General features: G+C 49.8%; 3 protein-coding genes across 3 annotated transcripts; 1 reads left to right on the top strand and 2 right to left on the bottom strand.

Annotated features, from left to right (window-relative positions):
• The first annotated feature begins 337 nt into the window (after nucleotides 1-337).
• On the top strand, nucleotides 338-4,446 carry LOC148319200 (serine/threonine-protein phosphatase 2B catalytic subunit gamma isoform-like). Its single transcript, XM_088281138.1, has 14 exons — nucleotides 338-677; nucleotides 1,305-1,502; nucleotides 1,809-1,933; nucleotides 2,010-2,121; nucleotides 2,584-2,729; nucleotides 2,804-2,943; nucleotides 3,018-3,095; nucleotides 3,173-3,267; nucleotides 3,390-3,515; nucleotides 3,621-3,698; nucleotides 3,775-3,859; nucleotides 3,950-4,047; nucleotides 4,114-4,140; nucleotides 4,216-4,446. The coding sequence occupies exons 1-14, from the start codon at nucleotides 629-631 to the stop codon at nucleotides 4,362-4,364; spliced, it is 1,506 nt and encodes a 501-aa protein (XP_088137264.1). The 5' UTR covers nucleotides 338-628; the 3' UTR covers nucleotides 4,365-4,446.
• Nucleotides 4,445-8,831, bottom strand: hsdl2 (hydroxysteroid dehydrogenase like 2). Its single transcript, XM_088281139.1, has 11 exons — nucleotides 8,649-8,831; nucleotides 7,506-7,669; nucleotides 7,342-7,440; nucleotides 6,732-6,846; nucleotides 6,438-6,541; nucleotides 6,062-6,160; nucleotides 5,787-5,981; nucleotides 5,642-5,713; nucleotides 5,424-5,570; nucleotides 5,220-5,348; nucleotides 4,445-4,605 (listed from the first exon to the last, which is right to left on the bottom strand). The coding sequence occupies exons 1-11, from the start codon at nucleotides 8,663-8,665 to the stop codon at nucleotides 4,496-4,498; spliced, it is 1,251 nt and encodes a 416-aa protein (XP_088137265.1). The 5' UTR covers nucleotides 8,666-8,831; the 3' UTR covers nucleotides 4,445-4,495.
• Nucleotides 8,832-8,995: 164 nt separating this feature from the next.
• On the bottom strand, nucleotides 8,996-14,980 carry ugcg (UDP-glucose ceramide glucosyltransferase). The gene is made up of 10 exons (XM_088282047.1): nucleotides 14,540-14,980; nucleotides 13,669-13,801; nucleotides 13,483-13,585; nucleotides 12,889-12,990; nucleotides 12,702-12,814; nucleotides 11,581-11,759; nucleotides 11,338-11,424; nucleotides 11,151-11,258; nucleotides 11,009-11,087; nucleotides 8,996-10,503 (listed from the first exon to the last, which is right to left on the bottom strand). The coding sequence occupies exons 1-10, from the start codon at nucleotides 14,635-14,637 to the stop codon at nucleotides 10,333-10,335; spliced, it is 1,173 nt and encodes a 390-aa protein (XP_088138173.1). The 5' UTR covers nucleotides 14,638-14,980; the 3' UTR covers nucleotides 8,996-10,332.
• Between the last annotated feature and the right edge of the window lie 262 nt (nucleotides 14,981-15,242).

Below are 15,242 nucleotides of genomic sequence, written 5' to 3'. Positions count from 1 at the left end.
CTCCAGACACGTGCCTTAGCTGTAGAGGTGGGTGGCACAGTCTTGTTCCTCCTGAAGTCGCTGATGATATTCTTAATTTTTGCAGTGTTGAGCTGTCGTCTGTTGTCCTCACACCAAGCCGCTAGTCTCTGGATCTCCTCCTTGTAAGCTGTCTCGTCGCGATGGTGTTGCATGATGGTGTTGTTTCCGTGGGCTGGGCTGCAGTCATAGGTGTGGAGACCTTCCCTGTAAAAAACGATTAAAAACACAAACAGACCATGGCAATAGTCGTGGCAACGCAAGATGGCTACCGCAGGGCCCGTGGAGGAGGAGGATGTTCAGTCCGAAGCAATCGAACAGGGAGCGACTCTAAGGCCGTCTGTGCGCATGTGCGTACAAGCCGCGCCTCCTTTCGTCTGCTGGCAGTGCGAGCTTCTCGCTGCAAACATCAGGAAGTTGTCGATTCCATCGGGCGCCGGACCCCCGCGTCCCCCCTCCGAACTCTAGCTGACCTCAGGCCCGGTCGGCCGGCCACTCGGCGGAGTCAAAGTGCGGCGAGACGCGCGGACGCACGGCTAGCTCTTCGGCTAGCTCCTCGGCTAGCCTGCGTCCGCTCCCGAGTTGTCTTGGTTTTTTTGAGTGGCGTAAAATGTCCGCCAAAGAGCAGAAAGTCTCCACCACGGAAAGGCCCATCAAAGGTGACCGCCGCATGTTTTCTTTTTGTCGCCTTCGACGGGTTTTGTTCGTGTAGCCTAACTGTTAGCTGGAATCTCCTCCCACTTTCCGCGCATTTTGATGGCGTCACCAGCGCTCCCCGGCACGCTGCAGTCACTTGTGTGGATACAGGCGCTCAAATTAGACAACCACGGAAGTGTGTTATTTCTTTATCTATCTATATCAAGGAAATAAATTGATTACAAAAAAGTTTATATTAACGTTATAAAGTGAGAAATTTCACCTTCGTAATGTGACAAACTTATGTGCAAAGTTATTCTTTCCGGTATAGGTCGCTGCTGGAGTCTTCCTTCTAAATATTTATCAAAATAAATAAAAAATAACGGATGAAAATACTGTGAATAATTGGCACTATAATTTCCTTGCGTATAAAAATGCAATGATGGGGTTCATATACACACAAAAAAAAGTAGCGGGTTTTCCCGGAAAAAAAATAATTTTGCCAATAAGTGGGTTTGTCACAAGTTCCCAAATAAATCCACGAATGCTATTTAAAGTTGATAAACACTAAGAATGTGAGTTGCCACGTTTTGTCATCGATATCTCAGCTTTTACGGGCATTTGACTTTTTTGGGAATTTTGGCGTGCAGCGGTGCCGTACCCCCCGGGGACGCGTCTGTCGGTGTCGGAGCTGTACGCGGACGGGCGCCCCAGCGTGGAGGTGCTGAAGGCGCACTTGCTGAAGGAAGGCCGCCTGGAGGAGGAGGCAGCCTTGCGCATCATCAATGAGGGCGCCGCCATCTTGCGCCAGGAGAAGTGCATGCTGGACGTGGATGCGCCCGTCACAGGTACGTGCATGGTGGCACCTGTTTGCTCTTCTAACTTATATTCGTCATTGGGTGTATGAATTGTTTTTGTTTTTCTTCTATATATTTTCTCGGGTGTTTTTGAGCACTATAATAAAGCAATGTGCTACATTTTTACAACTTGGAGTTGTCGCACACACTGAAAGGTATCAACCAACACTTCATGCTGCTTGGGAAAAAGAAGAAAGAATAAATAACTACATCACAATGTCATGTACACAAATAAGAGTCAAACATAAGAGTTTCTGTCAAGTAAAAATGTCTTGTGTCTCTTTGACGTGTGTTTAGTGTGCGGTGACGTACACGGTCAGTTCTTCGACCTGATGAAGCTTTTTGAGGTGGGCGGCTCCCCCAGCAGCACCCGCTACCTGTTCCTGGGCGATTACGTGGACAGGGGCTACTTCAGCATTGAGGTGAGCGCTGACCGGCACGCACACACGCACGCACGCAGCACTTCCTGTCACATGACGTAGGGCCTCTTTTTGTCAGTGCGTCCTGTTCCTCTGGGCTCTGAAGATTAACCACCCGGACACGCTGTTCCTGCTCAGGGGAAACCACGAGTGTCGACACCTCACAGAGTACTTCACCTTTAAACACGAGTGTGAGTACGCCGCTCGCCGCTTCTCATGATCTGCATTTTGATTTTGATTTTTCAAATGCAGTTGGTTTGGAATGGATTTGAAAGCATGTTTCTTGGTTTTATTTGGTAGTGCCAGCCACTGTAGAACATGACGCAGAATTCCAAGTGCAAAAATCAGCACGTGCACACAAGCTGGGCAGGGTCGATGCGCCGCACGGCAATGTACGCTCAAAGTATTGAGATGTAAAAGCAGCCCGGGGCAAACCTTAAAAGTGTCTGATTGGAATTCAAACAGTGAAACGGAGGACATTTTTGCAATAATTAGATTTACTTTTAATTTGTTGTCCACATATAAAACATACTTTCAGTCCATTTATGCCCCCAAACCTAATTTTAATTGCCGTTTGAAAATGTTCTTTCAATTTTGCTTGTTTTTATCAACTCCACCAACTGCGGTCGTGTCTTCGCCGCGGGTGAGCGCAGGCAAGATCAAGTACTCAGATCGCGTGTACGAGGCGTGTATGGACTCTTTTGACTGCCTCCCTCTGGCGGCGCTGCTCAACCAGCAGTTTTTGTGTGTCCACGGGGGCCTGAGTCCCGAGATCAGCAGTCTTGACGACATCCGCAAGGTCAGCGCGCCGCACGCCAACTCCAACTCTGCCCCGTCCCGTCCCATAACGCGCGCATGCACCTTTTTGCGCAGCTGGAGCGCTTCAAAGAGCCGCCGGCCTTCGGGCCCATGTGCGACCTGTTGTGGTCCGACCCAGGCGAGGACTACGGCGCCGAGAAGAACCAGGACCACTTCAGCCACAACAGCGTGAGGGGTTGCTCCTACTTCTACAGGTAGCGGAGCGGGCACTGATGGCGAGCCGCCGCGCCCGCCAGTAGTTGGAGCCTCATCTCACTTTTGTGCGCAGCTACGCCGCCGTCTGCGACTTCCTGATGAACAACAACCTGCTGTCCATCATTCGGGCGCATGAGGCGCAGGATGCCGGGTAACGACGCAAAAGAATCAATATGGCCTACTCTTCACATGTGTGTGTTTTCCCGTGTTAACGTGTGCGTGTGTCAGTTATCGCATGTACAGGAAGAGTCAGACGACCGGCTTCCCGTCCCTCATCACCATCTTCTCGGCTCCAAACTACTTGGACGTGTACAACAACAAAGGTAAACAACGATTATCGGCCCAAATGAAAGCTTTTCAGAACAATCACAATCGCTGATCTCGTAAGTGCAGTTACAGTCGAAATACTCATGGGTCAGCCGGAGTCATGATGATGATGTTTCAGCTGCGGTGTTGAAGTATGAGAACAACGTGATGAACATTCGGCAGTTCAACTGCTCGCCGCATCCTTACTGGCTGCCCAACTTCATGGACGTCTTCACGTGGTCGCTGCCCTTCGTCGGAGAGAAAGGTCAGATCGCATCAGACCACGTTTGGCGCTCCTGTCAGATAAGATCATATCAGAGCGCACGTGACGTCACATCACGGCTGACTCCGCCCGTGCCTTTTTGTGCAGTGACGGAGATGCTGGTCAACGTTTTAAACATCTGCTCCGACGACGAGCTAATGACGGATGCTGACGACACGGGAGAAGGTGACACTTGGAATTCATGGTGACCTCTGAACCGCAGGCGCCATTCAACTAAGAGCATGGCTACTTCCTGTTGCAGGCGGTGCCCCCGCCGTACGGAAGGAAGTCATCAGAAACAAGATCCGTGCCATCGGGAAGATGGCCCGAGTCTTCTCTGTGCTCAGGTCAGTCTGTTGACAAAGTGTGGCGGCAACGCTAGCTCGCGCCTGATTGGCTCGCCGCCTTGACACACGTGCGCGCATGTGCGTGTGTAGAGAGGAGAACGAGAGCGTGCTGCAGCTGAAAGGGTTGACGCCGTCTGGAACGCTGCCACTTGGCGTGTTGTCAGGAGGACGGCGCACGCTGCAGAGCGGTGAGAATTTTGTTTCTTCAGAGTGCGTGGGTGTGTGTGACCTCAGATTCGTCTTTCTTCCCGCAGCCACGGAGGAAGCGGAGGAAGCTCGAGGTAAGTGCGCCGCAGCTTTCGCAAAAGAGACGGAAAATTCACATGGTGACCTGACTCGGGCGCGTCTCCCGGCAGGCGGCGATGACTTCAAGCCGCCGCACAAGATTCAAAGTTTCGAGGAGGCTCGAGGCCTGGACCGTATCAACGAGAGGATGCCGCCGAGACGAGAGGGCCCGCGGGCCGCGCCCCCCCCACGCAGCGACAACGGAACAGACGAGGCCTAGCCCCTCCTCCTGCCGCTGCCGGTGGACTTTTGTTTTGTTTGCACGGGCCGACGCGACATCCTTAATAAACGAGGCAAAAGTACTTGTGTTGACTTTTATTGACGTGATGACATCATCTTTACCTGATGACATCACAGCTTCGACATGCGGCCCATCATCTTTTCTAGCTTGAGGGCGAGCGACATGTCGCCTTTGATGCGAAGCTTCCCCGACATGAACGCCAGCGTTGGCTTCAGCTTGCCTGCGTGCACAGGGGAACGTGTTACCATGGAAACGGGTCAACCAACCACAGGAACGCATATCCGTGGAAACCGGTTTACAAAGATGAATGCCATTGCCTTAGTAACAGGTCACCATAGAAAATCATTTGCGACAATGGAAACGTGCTGCAGCAGCAATGCATGTTGCCAAAGAAAACGCCAGCCGAGATGGCCGGCCAATTTTTCACGAACAAGCTCAGTTTATGTATAATTTTTGATCAGGAAACTTTTCTTTTTTCATCTATTCATTTTGGAGAAATTAGAAAATAAGTGACGACTTGAAAAAAGGCCTATTTTTAACAATCCCTACAACACCGACTATTGCCAGACTGTGATTGCTGAGGATGCCCAGCAAGATGCATTAATTGTCATGATGTTTTGCCACGCCAGCCACCGTGCAAGTGAGGAAAATGATTGGCCATTGTCAAAGTTGGCGACAAAACCCGACAGTACATGATGGCAAAACTAAATTTGGAGGTTGTCTATGCTAGGACTGAAACAAGAGATGGTTTTGGGGATTGAGGAGAAAAAATAAATAAATGCCCGACGCCCACATTTTGTTAGCGTGCTGAAGTGTCGCCATGGAAACGCTCACCCGCAAACATTTTGCTGAAGTCGGCCGAGTCCATGGTCATGACGACGTCGGGCTCGGCGTGCGGCTCGCCCCGCCCAGCGCTGCCCGCACCACTCTTCAAGTCCAGGAACCACACACCCGCGTGTTCTCCTGCCAGCAAAAATAAACAAATAACAAATGCCGCCCCCTTTTTGTGGCGGTGATGGCGTCCGACCTTGAGCTCACCTGAGAGGTCAAACCGGTAGAGCGCCTTGGTGGACATGACCAGCTCCTCATTGAGGACACCTCTGATCACCTCAAACGTGCTTTCTATGGGGCCGTCGGGAGAAGGCGTGGCTGACGAGGATGGTGGCTTGAAGGCGGGCGTCGCCCCTGAGAGGAAAACCCTCTGTCAGCTGTCAATCATCCATCCGGCGGAGTTGAGCGGGGGGAACAGTTTTTACCGTGTTGCTCCATCTGCTGGGCCAGCACCTCGGGGGCTTCATCCAGGAAGAAGTCGGGCAGAAGCGGGTGACCTACGGACCAATCAAAGAGCAGTATGAGACTACGCCGTACGAGCATGCGTGAGCGTGAGTGTGAGCGTGCGACCTGGCTGGACGGCGTACTGATCCATGTCTTGCACCCCGAGCTCCGTCAGAACGTCCTCGTCCACCAGGAAGTGACCCGTGAAAGTTTTGGGCCGCGTCAGGACGGCGTAGGCGGCGTCCGCCATGATGTCCACCGTACGACACTGCTTGGCCACGCCCACACCGCCCAGCATGTCCATGGCCGCCGTCTGGATGGCTATGGCGAGAAAACGTCAGCTCCTGTTAGCATATGAGCACTCGGCTCTGTAACGCTGAGCAGCTTCGTGTGACGCTCACCGGTTCTTGGCCAAAGGGCGTTGACGGCGATTTGACCTCTGAACTCTTCAGCCATCCCCAGGACGCACATGGACATGCCGTACTTGGCCATGGTGTAAGCTGAAGGCGACACACGGGCATCATCGGGCTGTGTGGCCGCTCGTCATGCTTCATGTATATGGCTTCTTGCGTCGGTTGCTATGGCTACGCATGTCATATGCAGTGTTGCCTTTGCATGGTTTCTTTGGTGAGTCAGTTGCCATGGTTACATGAGTTTCAACTGGCTTGGGTGTTGGCTGCTATGGTTATCTGGGCCAGTTGCCCTGGTTACATGTTGGTTGCTATGGTAACCCTGCACTCTGGTGTCAAGGTTGCCAGTGTTGGGTGCCATCGTTACCTGTGTGATCCTTGAACCAGATGGGATTGAGGTTGAGAGGCGGCGACAAGTTGAGGATGTGCGGAGACGAACTCTTGAGCAGGTGCGGAATGACCAACTTGGACCTGCCGCACGCACAGCCATTACGTCTCGCCATGTTTTATGAATGCGTGTGCGTGAGACAAGATTATAGTTCATGAAAACACACAAATTAAACCTAAACATAGAAAAGGACCTCTCAACACACTCAAAATAAAAGCAGGGTCGAACAAGATTTAAAAAAGAAGAAAAAAAAAAGTGTGTAGTGCTTCGTACGTCATGTATGTTCCTCTCAGGTTGATTCCCAGCATGAGGTCCACCTTCTTCATGGGCGTGTCCAAGGTTCCGGTCAGGTTGATGGCGCTGGCGTTGTTCACCAAGATGTCGATGCCTGGCGACCAAAACCATCATGAACGAGATGTCACTCACCGGGATGGCTTTTGATCACTGGCCATTTGCTTCAAATCGCAGATTTATCGTTTTATCGTTAAATCGAGGCGTATATCGAAGGTATGCATTTTGCATATTGGCCATTTTTTTCCGCTCAAATTTTAAAAACATTAGAATTTAGTTTCTTCGTTTCTTGGTGTTCACTCTTGTTTCCGGGAGAGACGAATGAAACAATGACTTTTTATCAGTTTTTCTTGAAGTATTTTTGGGGCTTAAATTGCTTTGTTAAGCTTAGCATAACTTGAATGTTATCCAAAGGTCCTTGTTGATATTATTATGCAAATCCAAAATGAAGCCTTGATTACTTGCAACAACATCCACCAGGATGGCACCGAAAATGAAAACTTTAACGTCATTATTAGCCAACGTTCCATTGTAGTCGAAGCTCATGGCAAGATACGATGGCAACCGACAGGACTGTGGAAAGAATCCCAACCTCCAAATTTGGCAACGGCTTTCTGAATCGCGTCTTCAACTTGTCGCTCGTCTCGGATGTCCACCACGCACGGCAGCGCTTTGCCGCCCACGTTCTCCACTGGAAGGGCAAAAAAGGCCAAAGGTCATGTCGGTGCGTATGTCGGCGGGCACGTTGGCACGCACCCTCCTGCGCAGCCGTGTAGATGGTGCCGGGCAGCTTGGGGTGAGCTTGCGCCGTCTTGGCGGCGATGACCACGTTGGCGCCATCTCTGGCGGCTTTCAGGGCGATGGCCTTGCCGATGCCGCGGCTGGCGCCCGTGATGAAGAGCGTACGGCCCGCCAACTTCCTGCACCGCGCGACAAAAAAACAACGCAAGAGTTGCAATCATTCCCTCGGCCAACGCACCAAATCAAATCTGTTCAAAGCAAGTGGAATGCCATTCGTGACCATTTTCATGGATGCACAGCGCGATAAAAAAAAAAAAAAACTCTTGAAAGGCAGCTCGCTTTTTTCATATCGACATTATCTCATGTCATTTTGAGCTATTTGAAGTAGGGCTGAACAATTTTAGGAGGAAAATTTATTGTGACTTTTCTGGCAGATTTTTCGATTTCCATTTCTTTTGCAATTTTCTTAATGTCCAGTGACGTTTCCAAACATTACACAAAAGGCCATTAAAGCATTAAAAACAATTAAAACTATTATTGGAATAATGCAAAGACACAAAAGAGGTTTTGTGAGGAGGCAGTTCTTTCTTACATTTTTAAAAACTGCTTTCTGGCATGTGTAATTATGTCAATAAAATCGTTGTCCCGCCTTAGCAAAGCTAAATGGATTAAAATATTTTTACGAGACCGATTATTGTGGACATCTCAAAACTCTGTGCTGCAAAATATTATTGATGAGATGATAAATATTTAATAGACGTTTGACTATTAGTATTGCTGACGGTCAGGTGTGAGCATATGAGTAATCCAAGATTTTGGATTAGGACTTTATGATGAAAAGAAAATAATAACTAAGTAAATGGACAATTTAAAATAAAGACATCTTTTTTTTAACCACATACCTACGATACGTGCCCTGGCATTAGCTGGCAACCAGTCCATTGTTTGTCAGTTTGCCCTCACACAAACTGGTGATCAATCCTGGGTGACGTCACTCCAGCTGTGGAGCAAGCCAACGCTAACCCTAATGAATTGGTGCTAACGTTTAGTTTAATCAAACACGCGTTGCTTGACACTTGAAGACGTGATTTTTTTTCTTAAATCGTTTTTTCCCCCATTTTAATGTGGCGTCAACAAAGAGGCCGCTTGCAAACTCACCCGCTGTTTGGCAGCATGACTACTCCGAAAAAAACAAAACTGAAGCAAAAGGAAGTGGAAAAAATAAGGACACTTAAATTGTCGTCCACCTTTCACCCACTGAAGCCAACCGGAAGTGCCTCTAGAGGACCGAGCTCATTTTCCGGTCCGGCGCCGAAGATCGTCGCGAGACGTGGAGACGTCACACACGCCCACAGCAAGTAAGCAACACTTCATTTCAGGAGGTGGCGCTGGTGCACCTCAACTTTTTTTTTTTTTTTTGCCAACCGCCATAAAACAGAAAAACACGTTCACGAACAAATCAAGACTGCTCTTTTTAAGGAAATCAAACAAACGGAAGACACGCATTTAGGTTTTCCATTTGAGTTTATTTTCCTGCCTCTCATTCGTGACGTTCCGGGCTCAAGTGCCGTCTCCCCACAATGGCAAAAACATGTTAGCATAGCACGTTAGCTTCGCGGAGGTATGCAAATTGTCGACGAACGACATTTGCCGACACGGCTGGCGCGCGCGTGCACACACGTCAAGGGTCCTTTTTCAAAAATCTAACTTTATTGTTCTTGACTGAATGAAATGCGGCATTCTGATTGGTCGAGAAGCTGAGACGTGAAACGTCTGATTGGACGACAGCCTCGCAGGTTCATCCGACATCACGAGCGACGTCATCAAGCCGAACCCTGGAGGCTATACGAGCCAATACTAAAGTGAAGTTGAGTGCATTGGGAAATTCACCGTAACGCCCTAACAGCAATTCGTGTGCGTGTGAGCGAATATCCCCTATGTTCTAAAGCAGAGGTGTCAAAACTTTCTCGTTCTTGGGCCACATACACAAACATGGAAGTCCACTTGAAAGGTCTAAGGCTTGAATTGACCATGGCATGCAGGAAAGAGCCACAATTTGAAACTGGCTCACCTTCAACACACTGCAATTAAAACAAGAACAAAAAAAAATAAAACGGCAAAGACAAACATGGTTTCGCTGTTTTGGTGCTGGTTTTGCTAGTGTCATCAACTGCCAGCAGCATTTTGGTCTTGCTGGGTGGCTTTGGCTCAGGTGGTAGAGCGGGTAGATCAGTGGACTGAAGGGCCGGCCGGTTGTTTGAATCTTGGCTATTTTGTTTTGCAAATAGCAACCAAACCATGTTGGTCTATGCTGTTTTTTCAGCAGGGCAACTGGGGCAGGCGTGCTATCAAGCGCCCCAGGAATTTCTTTTTTGGGGCGGTGAATAACCGAACAATACATTTGAACAACACTCAAGGGTTCACGAACAGTCGGAGTGAAGCAGCGCATACGTCCCAACGCACTCGGTGTGGCGTTTAAGTCTCTCTCGCCCTGACTGACACACACACTTGCTAGTTGACATGAAATGATAGGACAAAACACTTGAGGCGCTCACAAGAAAGACATTTTGTCACGCGCACGCTCATAACACTGTTTTACGTTGTGGTCGGAATAGTTCGGTGACAGAGGAAAAAAAACAAAACAAAAGCAAAAAGATGGCTGACAGTGCTGCCTCTTGATTGGACCACTTTGGTGGCATCTTCGTGTATCACCTTCACATTTTTGAGTGTTCCCATGGAAACCGGGAGTGCCTCAGGGCTCCGCTGTCATCCCACTGCTTCTTAGCACCAAAATGAACATAAATAGTCATAAAAAATACAAACGAGTCTCTGCGCCCGCTGTCTAGACGTCCAGGATCTCCTCTGCAGTTCCGCCGCATCGGAGCCGGTACCGGCCAGTCCGCCAGCTAATGGTAGGATCCCAAAGCGCAGACAGGAAGATCTGCACCGCCATGGACTCACGGATGAACCACGCCACCGCAAAGTCCATCTTGGAGAAGCTCGGTGGCCCACCCTGGCCATCAAAACACAGACCCGTATAAGCTTGAAAACCCCCCGAAAAAAACAAGAACAAAACATAAAATCCAATAAACGGTAGAATTGTGACTATGCTGTTGATCAAAAAAAGAGCTCCCACGCTAACGTGTGACGGCAATCGTTGAAATGTTTGGATTTCTGTCAGCCAAAATGTGCAAATTCAACAAATGACAGTTGATCACAACCAATAAATTGTTTTTTTGCGACAAATGAATGGTGGTTCACAATGCTTTGCAATGGTGTCCTCCAGATTGGCTCCTCCGGGGGCTGTTTCCGGCCCCCGAGCCGTATATCTGACACCCCTGCTCTAATTGACTATCTAGGTGCATCCGAGAAAAATATCCTAATACCTTAAAATATGATTTGGAACCACTGTAGTATGATCCAACAAGGGCTTGAGGGTTCCTCGAATCATGACATCATCAAAAAAGTAATCAAAGGCCTTGATGGCCACGCCCACTAATCAGGTGGAAGGTACGTACGTGAACTCCAGTGAGTTGGATGTAGTCTGCGATGAACCACGCCAGACAATGACACATGAAGAACACCATCATGTCCCACCTACACACATGCACACAGACAGTTAAGGTTTTGACAAAGTGAAGGCGGCGCCCGGCGGCTGACCTGAATACGTAATGCGCGGCCCAGCCAATGATGAGGCTGGCCAGGAAGCACTCGGAAACGGGCTCCAGCACGGTGCCGGGAAGCATGTTGATGCGCAGCTTGGTCCACCTGCAGAGGAGGGGATGGTTACAACTCTTCATCATCCACATCCTCGTCATCATCACGGATGAGCGGGCGTGGCGTTCACCTGATCAGACGCGACTGGAACTGGCCGATGGAGTAGGAGCCCGAATTCTGCAAGGCCACCTGCGTCGCCATGGAGAACTTCCAGCCTCTGTGGACGAACAATCAGTGAGGTTCATTGGTCCCGCCCACAAGCTTAAGCTGGCTGCGTATTATTTTATGTCGAGATTTATCGAGAGTGTGAGTGTGCGAGGGAGCGTGTGAGAGAGTTTTAGCGCGTGCTGCACATGTGCTGCACATGAGCTACCTGTCGGCGATGGCCTTGGCCATGAAGTAATCCTCGGCGATGTACTGTGCAAAAGCCACAAGGCCACCGGCCTGGTCCAGGACGTCCTTGCGCATCAGACACGACATGCCCGTCACGCACTTGATGCCCATCACGTTGGCTGAAATGTACGAGCGAGGGTGCGACGTCCCAAAGTAGACCTGCCGGCAGATTTGCACTTCCGTTAGGCTGCCGCCGGTTAGCTTCAACCGCTCTGTTACCTTGTGCTAGTCAGTCACATGATCATAAGCCTCACATTTGTTAGCAAGGCGCTAATTGCACATCAGCTGCTCTGTGATCCTCATACTTGTTAGCGTGCCTTGCACAACTTCGCCTCAACGACTGTTAGCTTAATGCTGGTTAGTGTCACCTGCTGGGATAGCCTCATGCTAGTTGGACTTGTGCCAGTTTGCCTCACGCTTGTCAGCCTCATGCACAATAGCCTCACGCTAGTCAGCCTGATGCTAATCTGCCTCACCTATTTGTTATCCTACTGCTAATTAGAAAGTAGAAATCCCTTTAGTCATTGTACTCAAGTGTGCAACGAGATTAGAGATGGGCCATGCGCTAGTTAGCCTCAAAAACGCATATGCTGTGTTCCAGAAAAGTGGCAAGTCAAACTTTTCTGCTTTTCAACCAGAAAAAGTGCACTGAAGCGCCAGTTTGAACTGGGAGGTCCGAGTCGCAACGCCGGGGAGACACAGACCATGTTCGGCAAGACAACATTCACAAGATACATCTATCTTGATTTATGACTTTAACTCATTTACTGCCATTGACGGCTAAAGACGTGATGTAGTTATCTGACATAACTCCACGTATCATAACATGATTGAAGAAGTTAATGTCTGAAATGCTTCAAAGATATTCTTTTATTCCCTGTAGGGTATAAAAATGAAGGAAATGATAAAGCAATGTTTGCTGGTGGTCAAATTGTGTGACGGACCAGAACAAAAAACGATTTGTCCGAATCGACCATCTTTGCCATTCACGTTTGCCCGGAACGCTTTGAGCTCGCAACTGGTCTAAACGCGACTTGCCACCGCCCTGTCATGCAACATTAGCCTCAACTGCTCTGTTAGCTTCATGCTAGTCAGCCTCACCTGCTCCAGCGTGGCGGCGAAGCCCTGGCGGTCGGTGACGTATGGCAGGCCGTGCACCAGGCCCACTTTCTCCGTCATCTGATTGGTCAGATCAGTCAGCGTGTCCGCTTTCACTGCAGCACACACACATTTAGCATTAGCATTAGCATGGCGCGCTCAGACCATCAGTCAATGTGTTGCCGGTGACCTCGGATGCCGCTGTCGCAGATCCACACCAAGCCGTACTTGGCGCCCTCGTAGCCTGGCATCAGGTTGTTGATCTTGGGGTTGATGCCCACCTTCTTGCCCCCTGTCGGAGACACGGGTTTGGGTTAGGTCCCTGTTTTGCTTTGCAGTGACCAACACCTGAAATGCAGACTTGATTGGCTGAGTCAAGTCACGTGAGATGGCAAGACAGGCAGACGCTTAACACACAAGCCAAACGGAGAGTGGGATCGAGGGCGAGAGAGACACAATGACTGTGTTCTTATGAGAGTGTGAGTGGGTGTGAGAGAGACAGAGAGAGTGAGGGTGTGAGAAAGTGTGACAGTGTTTGTGAGAGAGAGAGAGAGAGAGAGAGAGAGAAAGCGCTAGATTTCGAGTGTCCAAGTGCATGGAGTTTGTCTGAATGGCTGTGTGAGAGAGTGTGGGTGTGTGAGCATTCATGAGAACATGAATGTGGGAGTCAAGTGTGGGGGGTTTCTGTGTGACAGAATGTGTGAGTGTGTGATGTGAGAGAGTGAAAATGAGAGCGTGTGCATGCAAGAGAGCGAGCGTGAGATCGCAAGGTGCAAGCAGTTACCGATGAAGAGGCGAGCATCCACGTTGGGATATTTGCCCAGCAGTTTCTTACAAACGTCGACGGCTGGGTCGTCCTGGTCCTGAACGCACATCAGCACCTCGTACTACACAGACACGCACACGCACGCGCACACGCAAGGTTAGACAAAACGCATGCAGGGTGGGGTGTGGCTCAGAGGTCACCTACCTTGGGGTAGTCTATGGTGAAGAAGGTTTCCAGGTTGGAGATGAGGTTGGGGTCGACGCCCTTGAGTGGCTTGAGCAGAGACACGCCAGCCGGCTGCTTGACCTCCGACCTCTTCTTGTGCAGACGAAGGCGCCTACAGACAGACGGTAGGACGGGTCAGAGGTCGTTTGGAGGAAAAGGTATGACTACTCATCCATTCAAACGTCAATTGTTCTTTTTTGTTCATACAATCCAATCCAATCCAACTAATGGAAGACGGAGAAAGAAGGACCGGCAACAGAAAAAACGCAACCACCCCTCCCCTAGGCGCTCAGCTCTAATGTAATTCTGAGAACATTTATTGTGAAGACCTCAAGTCTTTAAGTCGAAACTCAGAACATTCGTGAAAACAAATTACATTACTGATAAATAGTTGAGACTATGTGGAAATCTAAAGCTTCTAGACCACGCCCCCTCAACTGACGGAGCACGTCAACGAAATTAATTAATTTCTCCAGAAGATGATGAATTGATAGCAATTTTGCCGTTTAAACTTGGATGTTGACCACGTTTTTGAATATATTTTTAATGCTACAAAATCATTTATGGGGGCTTCAATAAAGTATTATCATTTTTTAAAATAAATAAAGGGTGATCGGACCGACCCGGCTAGCTAGCGTACGCTCACCTGCAAACATTTAAGAGATTCGCTTTTTTTTTTTTTTTTAAAGGTCTTAATCATTATCTTCTAGTTTGTTTTGGTTAGAAGAGAAGTGTTTCGCACTTCCGGCCAGACCTGCAGGCTCAAGGTCCCCTGACAATTAGAGGTGCCAGGCTAGGCTAGGCTAGGCTAAGCTAAGCTAGGCTAAGCTAAACCGAGAGGCTAACTCACACGTAAATGATGGACATGAAGTGCATGAGCCACAGCACCACGAACAACAGCAAGCCGAACACGGCCAGGCCCTGCATGGCGACCTCCGCCAGGGCCATGGCGCTCCGCGAGATGCGGGGAGGGAGGCACGCCGGCCGGACGGATGGACGGACGGTCGGCCGGCCGGCCGCCGCCGCCGCCGGGACCAGGAGAGGGGGAGCGAAGAGATGGGAAGTCCCGCCCCGGGCAAGGTGCGTCGAGCTCAGCTGGAGGCGGCCAAAGGTTCAGCCGACAGATCCAGTCCAGAAATCGACTCGTCACCAACCAGACAGTCTGGAGACCCGAAGAAGGACGAAAACGACGACGAGGGACTCCTCTGGTCTCAGTCTCACCGCGGCCTCGATGGACGAGGAGAAGCCGCTTGACAGTCAGCAGACCAACAGCCGGTCAGCTGACCGGCGGGTGAGGGAGGGGGGGGGGGGGGGGTAGTGCGCTTCCTGGGCAGCGTCAACGTCTACCCGAGCATCACATAACGGCGCCGCGCCTCGATGAAAAAAAAAAAAAGAGAAGGAAAAAAAAAAAAGCAAGGTAAAAACTAGAAGGCTTGGAAGAAGCCGATGAAAACCGATCAACATTCGAAGCTTGATTTAATTTTTCATCTCTGATCGTGATTACGTCATCACATGACACAATTAGCACACTGGTCGGTGACCAGTCCACGGAC

This window comes from Idiotropiscis lumnitzeri, chromosome 18, assembly GCF_059441095.1.
Source record: "Idiotropiscis lumnitzeri isolate Australia: NSW breed Sydney's pygmy pipehorse chromosome 18, RoL_Ilum_1.0, whole genome shotgun sequence".
NCBI lineage: Eukaryota > Metazoa > Chordata > Actinopteri > Syngnathiformes > Syngnathidae > Idiotropiscis > Idiotropiscis lumnitzeri.
The sequence above is the reverse complement of the archived record's forward strand: the minus strand, read 5'-3'. Positions and strand labels throughout refer to the sequence as shown.

Excerpts from the sequence above, each read along its gene's own strand:
- LOC148319200 (XM_088281138.1), top strand. The coding sequence starts at position 629 with ATGTCCGCCAAAGAGCAGAAAGTCTCCACCACGGAAAGGCCCATCAAA. Across the intron at positions 2,122-2,583 it reads CTTCACCTTTAAACACGAGT|GCAAGATCAAGTACTCAGAT; the intron begins GTGAGTACGCCG and ends GGGTGAGCGCAG. Across the intron at positions 3,268-3,389 it reads GGACGTGTACAACAACAAAG|CTGCGGTGTTGAAGTATGAG; the intron begins GTAAACAACGAT and ends ATGATGTTTCAG.
- hsdl2 (XM_088281139.1), bottom strand. Across the intron at positions 6,161-6,437 it reads CTGGTTCAAGGATCACACAG|CTTACACCATGGCCAAGTAC; the intron begins GTAACGATGGCA and ends TGTCGCCTTCAG. Across the intron at positions 5,349-5,423 it reads CTACCGGTTTGACCTCTCAG|GAGAACACGCGGGTGTGTGG; the intron begins GTGAGCTCAAGG and ends TTTTGCTGGCAG.
- ugcg (XM_088282047.1), bottom strand. The coding sequence starts at position 14,637 with ATGGCCCTGGCGGAGGTCGCCATGCAGGGCCTGGCCGTGTTCGGCTTG. Across the intron at positions 13,586-13,668 it reads TCACCATAGACTACCCCAAG|TACGAGGTGCTGATGTGCGT; the intron begins GTAGGTGACCTC and ends GTGTCTGTGTAG. Across the intron at positions 11,760-12,701 it reads TCGCCGCCACGCTGGAGCAG|GTCTACTTTGGGACGTCGCA; the intron begins GTGAGGCTGACT and ends ATCTGCCGGCAG.